The sequence below is a fragment of the Bombina bombina genome, chromosome 3 (genome assembly GCF_027579735.1).
Source record: "Bombina bombina isolate aBomBom1 chromosome 3, aBomBom1.pri, whole genome shotgun sequence".
NCBI classification, from domain to species: domain Eukaryota; kingdom Metazoa; phylum Chordata; class Amphibia; order Anura; family Bombinatoridae; genus Bombina; species Bombina bombina.
Window position 1 is genome coordinate 149,472,530 of NC_069501.1, and position 12,813 is coordinate 149,485,342.

Consider the following 12,813-nt stretch of genomic DNA (forward strand, 5'->3'; position numbering starts at 1 on the left):
TGTTGGTAGAAAATGTTTGTTAATCCGTTACTACAATGTCTGAAGAAGGTTTGGGTTGCACTGTAACGTTATTAAAGCTCTAATAAATATCTATATCTAAAGTATTGCATGAGCGTACATTATGTATGTATGTGCATATGTATGTACATGTTTATGTGTAAAGAGGAAGTGTTCAAAGACTTCTAGGGAGTTTCTAACATTTGGGTATGAGGAAAATGATTTATCATATGCATAAACCTTTTTTTTTTTTTTATTACCAATTTCATTATTTGTAATAGCCAAACAAGTCATTATTATGATTGGCATTTTAAAAATATAAATAGTGCAATTCCATTTATTGATACTTATTAGATTGGACCAATGACAAAAATTAGATTAGAACTATATATTTAGATTAAATTAAAATTATTATTTTAATATAATTTGTTAGCAATTATGAAATTAAGAATAGGACAGCATAAGTTTGACTTCGGTGATATTTATTTGATATCTATAACTAATCGAATTTCATTATCTTAGTCACAGGCAGCAAAAGCATTAGCAATAAAATACATTTATATTTACATATTAATATAACATATTAAGAAAAAAGGCCAAATCAATTTAGATTTCATATTTAAAATATACACATCAAAAAAAGAAAACGTGGTTTCTGCTACATAATTCCATGCTTTGAAAGTAACCACAAAATCAAATGAATAGACATTATATATTTTCTTTTTACAAAGCTTAGTAAAAGTGAGTTTAATATTATAAATGTATAAATTCACATTATAGTCTTAAGAACAATCTGCATGGTGACAAAAATTTATAAAAAAAAGATACAAAAATATTTAAAAATCCACAAAAGAAGTTGAGAAAAATCAAAGCTAAAATTTGTGGTAGGTGACAAATTATTCCATAGGAAAAAAAAATAATCAAAAATGCAATTTATTTGGGATAGTAAAAAAGTATATTCTAAGAAATATCTTAGAGAGATGAGTGCGGGCAGTACCTTCCTCCATTAGAGGATGATAGAAAGTCATGAACCCTTTTATTCTTTTTGTTCCAAGTTCAAAAGTCTTTGTCAAGCATTCCATGACACTCTCATATCAGCACGAAACTGGTTAAGTAAACATATCTTTGATTGTAAGTTCTAAAAATCTTACTACGCGCAAACATCTCAAATTCACAGATTGAAACGCATTTCAGGACTTCATGCCAGGAGCAGTTCATTGGATGTTTTCGGATGTTTAAACCACCGTTAAGCCATGATACTTGAATGAAGAAAAAAGGATGTTAGTTAACATGCAAATTATTCCATGTAAAGTTTAAATTTAATTTATTTTGGTTATAAAAAAATATATTCAACTAAATCAATAGCAGATTTTATCGAAATTTATGATTTGCAATAGTATTTCTTTTAAAATAATGTCAAAATTATTATTTAGAAGTGTCAGATAAAATATTAGTTGGCAGCATGCTTCATCCATTATTATTTGAAAATGTTATAAGAATTCTTACATTTATTGGTAAAAAATTTATTTTACACAAAACTTATTCCAAAATACTAAAAATATCCAGATAAAAATGTGAAAATATCCGGTTCATTACATTTAAAAAAAAAGGAGTTGCGTTACTGCAAATGCAGTACATATTCATTTTGTAATCAATAATACAATTTAAAAACAATGCTAAAAAGAAAACATTTTTTTCGCTCTCTTTGCTTTATTGATAGCAAGACATACCTACTCAAAGCACCATGTCTGCCACACAGCAAGAGACCGTGATACTCAACATGAACAGATGATTTCTCTGGATGTTATGTTTATATCAGACACATTTCACAGGGGGTGTTTTGCAATATCACGGAGGGGGATTTAGGATTTTTCCAGCCTCTACAACCTCTAATTTAAAGGTCTCCTCCCAGCAAAAAAAGTTAATTATTTATCTTCACAATGGTCATATTTTATTTAATACTGACAGTGACCAAAGAAAAAAAAGCTTCAATATAACAACAATTCTCTTTTATGAAATAGTTGTTTGTGAAACACATACAATAAAATATATTGATGAACATTTACTTAATCACTTTAACTAACCACTTTGATAAATAATCTGTGATTAGTATTCGAACAGAATTAATTGATATTAGTATATAGTGATGTCGCGAACATAAAAATTTGGGTTCACGAACGGCGAACGCGAACTTCCTCAAAAGTTCGCAAACCAGCGAACCTCCATAGACTTCAATAGGCAGGCGAATTTTAAAACCCACAGGGACTCTTTCTGGCCACAATAGTGATGGAAAAGTTGTTTCAAGGGGACTAACACCTGGACTGTGGCATGCCGGAGGGGGATCCATGGCAAAATTCCCATGGAAAATTACATAGTTGATGCAGAGTCTGGTTTTAATCCACAAAGGGCATAAATCACCTAACATTCCTAAATTGTTTGGAATAATGTGCTTTAAAACATCAGGTATGATGTTGTATCGATCAGGTAGTGTAAGGGTTACGCCCGCTTCACAGTGCGCAGTGTAGGTGATATACCTGCCCTGACTATGCTTTGCAGACCAGGTATCAGTGGTCAGATGGACCCTTGCCCCAACACTGTGTGCCAGACATGCCATTATAGCAGACTTATATGGCTTTGGCGTTGCTTTTTGGTAATTAGAAGGCTGCTAAATGCCACTGCGCACCACACGTGTTTTATGCCCAGCAGTGAAGGGGTTAATTAGGGAGCATGTAGGCAGCTTGTAGAGTTAATTTTAGCTTAAGTGTAGTGTAGTAGACAACCCAAAGTATTGATCTAGGCCCATTTTGGTATATTTAATGCCACCATTTCACCGCCAAATGCGATCAAATAAAAAAAAATTGTTCACTTTTTCACAAACTTTAGGTTTCTCACAGAAATTATTTACAAACAACTTATGCAATTATGGCATACATGGTTGTAAATGCTTCTCTGGGATCCCCTTTGTTCAGAAATAGCAGACATATGGCTTTGGCGTTGCTTTTTGGTAATTAGAAGGCTGCTAAATGCCACTGCGCACCACACGTGTTTTATGCCCAGCAGTGAAGGGGTTAATTAGGGAGCATGTAGGCAGCTTGTAGATTTAATTTTAGCTTAAGTGTAGTGTAGTAGACCAGTGATTTGCAACCTTTTTTTTTGCCGTGGCACACTTTTTTTACATTAAAAAATCCTGTGGCACACCACCATCCCAAAATTTTACAAAATCACACATTGTAGCCTAATACAGGATATATATACACTGTACTGTGCTGTCATGCCATGCCTCCTACAAACTATACATGACATATTGACATTCATTCACAATCATAATCATTGTCTGTGAATGAATGTCAATGTCATGGTTGTAAATGATGCCTGATGAGCCTGTCGCATACCTCCCAATATTTCAAAATTTGAAAGAGGGACACCCCCGCACTGTTGTCAGTCTGTCGTGGCACACCTGAGGATCTCTCACGGCACACTGGTTGAAAAACACTGTAGTAGACAACCCAAAGTATTGATCTAGCCCCATTTTGGTATATTTCATGCCACCATTTCACCGCCAAATGCGATCAAATTTAAAAAAAACTTAAATTTTTCGCAATTTTAGGTTTCTCACTGAAATTATTTACAAACAGCTTGTGCAATTATGGCACAAATGGTTGTAAATGCTTCTCTGGGATCCCATTTGTTCAGAAATAGCAGACATATGACTTTGGCGTTGCTTTCTGGTAATTAGAAGGCCGCTAAATGCTGCTGCGCATCACACGTGTATTATGGCTAGCAGTGAAGGGGTTTAATTAGGTTGTCTTGTAGGGAGCTTGCCAGGGTTAATTTTAAGCTTTAGTGTAGAGATCAGCCTCCCTCCTGACACATCAGACCCCCTGATCCCCCCAAACAGCTCCCTTCCCTCCCCCCCACAATTGTCCCCGCAACCATCTTGAAGTACTGGCAGAAAGTCTGCCAGTACTTAAATAAAAGGATTTTTTTTAAAAAAAAAAAATTTTTTTTTAGCATATTTACATATGCCTGTGGGTGTAGCATCCCCCTTAGCCCCCAACCTCCCTGATCCCCCCCCAAAACAGCTCTCTAACCTCCCCCATCTGCCTTATTGGCGGCCATCTTGGGTACTGGCAGCTGTCTGCTATTATTTCACAGTCAAAAAAGTGTTGTTTTTTTTCAAATGTACACTACTGTTACACCAGATATGAGTGGTGGCACTGGGCAAGTGGGCACAGTATACGCTGTGAGCCTGACACACACGCTGGCAGGCAGGCAACTGCAATTAGATTACACAGGAAAAAAAAAAAGCAGACTGATGTTCTAGCCCTAAAAAGGGCTTTTTGGGGTGCTGTCCTTACAGCAGAGATCAGATGAGTCCTTCAGGACTGTAGTGGACACTGAATACACTAGCCTAGCTATCGATTTCCCTATTAAATCAGCAGCAGCTACACTGTCCCTCCTCTCACTAAGAATGCAGCTTCCGAATGAATCTAAAATGGATGCTGTCCAGGAGGTGGGAGGGTCTGCTGCTGATTTGCTGGAATGTGTCTTCTGACTGTGAGGTACAGGGTCAAAGTTTACTCAATGATGAGGAATAGGGGGCGGACTGAACATCACATATGTTCGCCGTCCGCGGCGAACGCGAACATGCTTTGTTCGTCAGGAACTATTCGCGACATCACTATTAGTATATTTTAGACTAAATCCTAGATATGCACACAAGTGACATCATTAGTGATGTCAACAAAACACACATGCAGCCAGCAATATGCCTGGATTCTACATAAGGCTAATTAGTGTCCCTAGGGGGTACAGAATTGTTAAGGAAAAATATAGAAATACATTTAAAGGGATATGAACCAAACTATTTCATTGTTGTAATAAAAAAAGCACTATGATGTGGCATATACTTAAAGGGACAGTCAAGGCCAAAAAAAACTTATTTTTCAAATAGAGCATGTCATTTTAAACAACTTTCTAATTTACTTTTATCAACAATTTTGCTGTGTTCTCTTGGTATTCTAGTTGAAAGCTAGACCTAGGAAGGCACATATGATAATTTCTAAGCCCTTGAAGGCCGCCTCTAATCACATGCTTTTGTATTTGCTTTTCACAACAGGGGAGAGTAGTTCAGGTAAACCATATAGATAGCATTGTGATCACGCCCGTGGGTTGTGGCAGACACTGCACTAATTGGCTAAAATGCAAGTCAATAGATAATAACTAAAAGTCATGTGATTAGGGGCGGTCAGGAGATGCTTAGATACAAGATAGTCACAGCAGTAAAAAGTGTATTAATATAACAGTGTTGGTTTTGCAAAACTGAGGAATGGGTAATAAAGGGATTATCTATCTTTTTAAACAACAAAAATTCTGGTGTTGACTGTCCCTTTAATAGAAAAGATTGCAAAATGCATTATTTATCTATTTAAATGGATTTTACCTTTTATTTATTTTTTAACTTAATTTGTGCAGTATCCATTACTTCCTGAGGTCTCTACAGAAAGGTTATCTAGCGCATGATATAAAACTTCCAGAATTGGTTTAGTATTAAAGGGCCATTATACACATTTTTTCTTTGCATAAATGTTTTGGAGGTGATTTATATAGCCCATCAAGTTTTTTTTTTTTAATGTATAGTTTTGCTTATTTTTAAATAACTTTGCTTTGATTTTCAGACTCCTAGCCAAGCCCCAAACTTTTATGTGAACACCGTCAGCTACCTTCTCCAGCTTGCTCCTGTTTGTGTAAAGGGTCTTTTCATATGCAAAAGAAGGGGGAGGGGGGAGTGTCTGATATTTCCCACTTGCAGTGGGCTTTCAAGCTGCATTTTTCAACAGAGCTAAACTGTGAGCTTCTAAGTAAGTTTTTAAACAGTTTTATACTGGATTTTTATATCAGTATCTGTGCATCTTATTCTTTATAGTAGTGTCTATTACATACAGTTATATGAAAATGAGTGTATACTGTCCCTTTAAGTAAATACTACCAAACAGGAGTAAAGATTTGCTCATGCTCAGAACTAGCAGAATGAAACTTAAGTTTTAAAAAAAATGTTCCACTCTTATCTTGGGGGCAGGGGCTACAGTGAGGAACTCTCTAGGTGCTAATTTTTACAGAATCTGTTTTTCTATTCATGTTTACTTTAACACATTTGTTTTTACCAGAGAGCACTGTTTGATCATTTATAAGGGCTGTCCAGAATCAATTCATGGGGCAATGCTCAAAACTACATAAGAACTCAAAGTGTGACAAACAGAGCTAGTAACTCATCTGCATAGCTGTCTGCATATAAACACTGCTCTCTGTATTCAAGTGATGCAGACTCCTTTCTCATACAAGCAAAATGCAAACTATAGAAAGAGTATCACACATATGTCATTGCGTCCCTTTCATATACTTGAAAGGAAATATTGGTATTAACAAGATCATCTCTTTCATTTCAGTTTTAGAGGATCATCATAAGCCTTATATATTTAGCTATGTATAGCACTGCATTTGTTTTTGCATTATAAAACTTCCAATATGAACATTTCTTGATATACACTGGGCATAACTGCTAAATTTTCCATTTATGACCACTAGGTGTCAGTAGCATATTCATTGTTTTTGTATGTTAAAAGCTTTTAAAACTTATGCTTAGAAACAGGGCCGCCATCAGGGGGTGACAGGGGTGACTCCTGTCAGGGGCCCAATGGGCCAGGGGGGGCCCATGAGGCAAGAACTAAAAAAAAAAATTTTTTTTTTTTTTTACATTTTGGCAGCCACCAGTGGGTACTACAGCAGAGTACTAATTGAGCATGGGAAATGTTATTACAAGGAGTAAAGTATTAGCATTTGATAGGATTTCTGAGTGTGCACTAAACCACTATGCACAGTGTGAGACAGACTTGGCACTTTGTTTGTACAGTGTGTGCCTGAGTCAGACGGCAGATCACTTTCATTTGCAGAGAGGGTAGGACTTATTTAGCAAATGTTTTTTATTTCTTTTTGCAATTTCGGATTGTAACTTCAGTGTGGTAATAGTTGTATGGTGGGGCCAGGGGTCTATAAAAACAAATTTTTTTAGCAGCAGTGTATTTATGATTATTTGACAATGCTGTAGAAATTCTATATTTTAAACCATGCAGAAATGTTTCCTCCTCAATACAAAAATGGTAGGTGCCCTTTTGGCAGATATGCATTTATATATATATATATAAATATATATTACATTCCAGTTTACTGCCACTTTATGCAAGGACTTTCCAGATGCAAGGAGGCATTTTATCTAGGTTTTTACATCTGCTTAAAATGTTATACTATCAGACTAAGATTGCTCAGTGTTTGTAATGAGACAGGTTAACTTAAAACTGTTCAGTTTACACTACAGCTGACTTAATTTTGAAATACATACCAACAAGCCTAAATCCTGCATTTAACCAGATCTAATGGTATGAGTACCACAGCTTATGGTTCCACCAAGACCATATAGAGTACAGCATTTTCAAAATCCATAAGTACAGCTGACAGATGGGAACATTTGTACACTATATTTGAAGTGGTGCTTTTTGGTTGGGGGAAAATGGGGAAAAAACAAGCATGTGTCAACCTTTTAAAAAGTATTTTGCTTCATCTAGCCATCTACCCAGATCATTAATGTACAATTTTGAAGTCACAGAATTATTTTTGTTTGCACATTTACAAATATGATTCTTTAAAAAGTGATCTCTTAATTTCTGCATTTATTTTTATCATGCGTGTCACACAATGTTGATTTAGGGGATGCAAGGTGCATCAATGTTTCCTCCTGTGAGTGTTTCTGTGGGTGTCTGTCTTTATGTCTTTGTGCTTTGGTTTGTGTCTCTATGAGTGTGTATGTATTTTTTTTCTGGGAGTCTCTCTGTGAGGGTGGGTGTGTATGTCTTTGTGCATTTTCTTTGGATGTTTGTGAGATTGTGTGCATATGTCTGAGCTTTTTCTATGGGTGTCTCTGTGAGGGTGTGTGTATGTTTGTCTTTGTGTATTTTCTCTGGTTGCCTCTGTGAGGGTGGGTGTGTATGTCTGTTTTCTGTGGATGTCTCTGTGAGGGTGTGTGTGTGTATGTATGTCTGTGTTTTCTATAGATGTCTCTGTGAGGGTGTGTGTTTTCTGTGGGTGTCTCTGTGAGGGTGTGTGTATGTCTTTGTGTGTTTTCTGTGGATGTCTCAGTTAGGGTGTGTGTATGTATGTCTTTCTGTGTTTTATGTGGTTGTCTCTCTGTGTGTGTATGTCTTTGTGTGTTTTCTGTGAGTTTGTGTGTGTGTGTGTGTGTGTGTGTCTTTGTGTGTTTTCTGAGGCTGTCTCTGTCTGTGTTTCCTTGGGTGTATGTGCAAGTTTGAGTTTGTGTGTGTGTCCATTGTCTGTTCCTTTTTAGGACATTTTGACCTTACTACTGATTATTCACATCTTTCTACAGATTTTGAGACTAATAAGACCTTTCCGGAAGTCACCAATCCATCATTTAACCTTTAAATTATTGTTTAGGCAGTTCAGGGCCCTTCCTTTCAGCCACTGCATGCTGTTGTCATCATTTAGTTGGCATCTTCCTTTACAAAAAGATAATCAGAACTCCATATTTTGTTTTCTAAATCTCCTTTTTTTTTACAAAACTTTAGACTACCTCATTACTTGTCAGGTCAATGTAAACAAGTGCTGAGTGTCTGTTTGGGTGTCTGTGTCTGAGTGTGTTTCTTTGCGTGTCTGCTAGAGTGCCTATATGTGAATCCTTATGTGTGAGTGTGTGTTTCAGTGTATGAGTGTGTCTGTGTGTTTGTATGTTACTACCTTTACAACATTTCCAAGTTTAAATAGACACTTAAGAATAAAGTGCATATACGTTTTAGTAACTTGGTCAAAAATTGCACATGTCAAGGGGGGGGGGGGCCCTGATCAATGGTTAAGTCAGGGGCCCCAAAATTCCTAGTGGTGGCCCTGCTTAGAAACACCTATATTTTAAGTCATGACTAATTTTGCAAATAGCAGCCACAATTCCATTGTACTTTTAAAAATGTTCAACAATTACATTGCAAAAAATGTTTATGCATTATACAAATTCCAATAAGGACATATCTTTAAAGCACATTAAACACAAATTGTAAACTACATGATTATGAACCTTAATATTTGTAATAAAAACTGCAGCTTTATTTTGTCATAGAGTATATTGTTTTATGTTTATTCTTTTCACTGATTTCCCTGTCCCCCAGAACAAAAGAACCTCAGCTAACCAATCACAAACTAATATTCAGATACAGCACAGTTTGCACATGTGCAGACGGGGTTGCCTGCCCTCTTGTATTCCTTTAAGGAGGTTTAACACTGATTCAACTTTGTTACTATAGCAAAGAATGATTTTCCTATGATGATTGTTGATGCAAAACTGATAATCCACCTTTAAAAAGCATGTGACACCATAGAAGTTTACAGAGGTAGGGAAAAGCAGACAAAAACTCACAAATTGTCTAAAATTATTAATCCAAACCTCCCTATGAGAAAGTGAAACAAGCACTTGCAATAATGAAACATTGTATAAGTTGTTGAAATGTCAAGTTTAACGGTCCTTTAAGTATATTAAAAGGGACAAAAACATTTTGGGATAGAGACAAAATCTAATATGTACTTTAATGACTTTACCTGCAAATTTATACTGCAGTGCCTCGCCATTAACCCTTTCTTTTAAGTTTCAGAATTGTAAAGCTCTAACTCCCACACACATTTCCTTCTATGGCTGTATCTATATCTATTGCTCTTTTGGTAGAATGCAAAAGTGCACAGTGATTATAAGCTGGAGCATGCCTAGAAGCTGTGAACTTGAACTCAGTTGAAATACAATGCCTGTGTCTAAACACTAATAGGGGGTGGAGCAGACTGCTCCAGACAGCATGGCTATTAAAGTATTTTTGAAAATTATTTTAAAATACTTGCCAGCAATTTTTTAAAAAATTGTATGCAAACTATTTTTACTTAATTAGCCCTTTTATGATATGTACAAATCTCAACATGTTTTATGGCATGTTCAAATATCTGCTAAATTGTCCATTTACTACCACTAGGTGGCAGTAACACATTTATTTATATTTTCTAACGGTTAACAATTTAAGTAGAATGGATGATATTCTATGTTAAAGCAATGGGGTTGTGCAGCCTTATAAGAAAAATTCATAAGGCAAGGACCATTCTGCAACTGTATCAATGAAAATTATGTTGGTGATATTTCATTAAAAATTGTTAGACCAGTATTTATTTACAAAATAAAACCACACAACCCTGTTATACGAGGCTTTAAAGGGACAGTCCACACTAGAATTGTTGTTGTTTAAAAAGATTGATAATCCCTTTATTACCCATTCCCCAGTTTTGCATATACAACAGTTATAATACACGTTTTACCTCTGTGATTACCTTGTATCTAAGCCTCTGCAAACTGCCCCCTTATTTTAGTTATTTTGACAGACTTGCACTTTAGCCAATCAGTGCTCTCTCCTAGGTAACTTCACGTGCGTGAGCTCAATTTTATCTATATGAAACACAAACTAATGCCCTCTAGTGGTGAAAAACTGTCAAAATGCATTCAGATTAGAGGCGGCCTTTAAGGTCTAAGAAATTAGTATATGAACCTCCTAGGTTTAGCTTTTAACTAAGAATACTGAGAGAACAAAGCAAAATTGGTGATAAAAGCAAATTGGAAAGTTGTTTAAAACTACATTCCCTATCTGAATCAAGAAACTTTATTTTGGACTTGACTGTCCTTTAAAGGGATATAATACCCAATTTGTTTCTTTTATTATTCAGACAGAAATAAATTGTAATGGTATTTAAAATCACATGCTCTATTATCCATTTTATTTTGTTCTCTTTGTATCTCTTGTTGAAAAGTATATCTAGGTTTGCTTAGAAGCTGCTAATTGGTGGCTGCACATATATGCATCATACCATTGGCTTTCAGCTTACTCCCAAGTAGTGCATTACTGCTCATTTAACAAAGGATAACAAGTGAATGAAGCAGATTGGAACATATGTTCTATCTGAATCATGAAATAAATAAACATTTTGGATTTCATGTCCCTTTAAAACATTCATGATTTTTTTTTTTTAAATTTTACACAACTGTCCAATTTACTTTTATCATCAAATATGCTTTGTTCTATTGGTATCCTTAGCTACAGAGAAAACCTAGGTAAGCTCATAGGTGGCAGAGAGCATTTATGTGAATACTTAAGACGTGTGCATCAGCCTATCTGGGTTTAATCTTCAACAAAGGATAGACAAAGAACAAAGCAAATTTGATAATAGAAGTAAATTGGAAGTTTGTGTAAAACTGCACTCTCTAAATCATAAAAGTAAAATTTCGACTTAAAGGGACATAAAACAAGTTGGGATAGAGACAAACTCTAATATGTACTTTAATTACTTTACCTGCAAATATATACTGCAGTGCCTCACCATTAACCCTTTAACCCCCCCCCCCACCCCACATTTCCTTCTATGGCTGTATATCTATATCTATTGTCTTGGTAGAATGCAAAAGTGCATAGGGATTATCTGCTGGAGCATGTCTAGAAGCTGTGAACTCAGTTGAAATACAATGCCTGTGTGTAAACACTGATAAGGTGTGTGTGTGTGTGTGTGTGTGTGTGGGGGGGTGGAGTTGGCTGCTCCAGCCAGCTTAGCTATGTAATTCATTTAGCTTATTTTTGAAAATTTTAAAATACTTGCCAGCAATATTTAAACTATTTTTTATGCAAACTATTTTTAATTAGCCCTTTTAGGATATGCACAGATCTCAACCTGTTTTATGTCCCTTTAAAAAAACCCTCTTCATTTAGTACCCTTTGTATCAGAAATAAGCAGAAAAAAAGCCAATTCCTTCTCTTCCACATCTAGCCTGAACACATTGCTCAATCATTTAAAAATGTATTTGCCATGTAGAGCTTGGAGGTTGTACTGAACAGCACAGAAACAGCAAAAGGCAACCATTTATCTTTAACGTACAGGTAGAGGAATTGGGCATTGAATTGCTTACTATTCCCATAGCAACCCACACCCCCACAATGTGTTGCACAAGCAGTAATAATCTGTAGCTGATGCAGTACACAAAGACTAGGAAGAGATGATCCAATAAATTATATTAGTGGAGATTGTCACAGATATTGGGAGTTTTAATAACTACACTTGTCCCTGTAATAAACAAAATCACATGGATATGTTGTTAAAAACAAAATAGATGAGCTGTTAGTAATATATTTTAAGGTTCTGATTAAAATATTGATCAACAGAAGTAATAAGATTAACATAGCAAACATGGTTTATATGTAAGCACTGATTGTAAAAGAAAGAAGAAAACAAATTGGTAAAATGATTAAAAAGATTAATGTTACCAAGGCCAGAAAAGACAGATAAATATTTTATACAATTTTAAACACAATGCTGAAACAGACAAGCTTGGATTTCACCAATAGTATTTATTTATAAAAAAATACACAAATTTTCACAATACTATGAAAAAAGGTATCACAAGTGTGAAAGCCCTTAATGTACAAAATGCGTAGCTTGAAAATGCTATAAAAGCCTTGCATATTACTATACCGAATATCTGAACAGAGTAATTGCATTGGTTTGTGAACGGACACTGAAGCGCAAAAAAATTGCTTGATATGTATGGACTTACTTTGTATAGAATCTAAATCTACGGGTAGGTGCTCTGAAGCTCAATAAATGTGTTCATTAAGCATAACAAGGAAATGCTTGAGCTCCTAAAATGAAAAACTAAAAGGACGTTCCCCTGTCTAAAACACA

At 35.4% G+C, this 12,813-nt stretch overlaps 1 protein-coding gene across 1 annotated transcript in view; it reads right to left on the reverse strand.

Moving 5' to 3' along the window:
* Nucleotides 1–462: 462 nt before the first annotated feature.
* The window catches only part of CXADR (CXADR Ig-like cell adhesion molecule), a 136,778-nt gene continuing 124,427 nt past the window's right edge, over nt 463–12,813 (reverse strand). Inside the window, exon 8 of the mRNA XM_053706012.1 lies at nt 463–1,256. Coding sequence (XP_053561987.1) covers nt 1,233–1,256 — 24 coding nt within the window. The 3' untranslated portion in view covers nt 463–1,232. The remainder of the gene's footprint in view (nt 1,257–12,813) is intronic.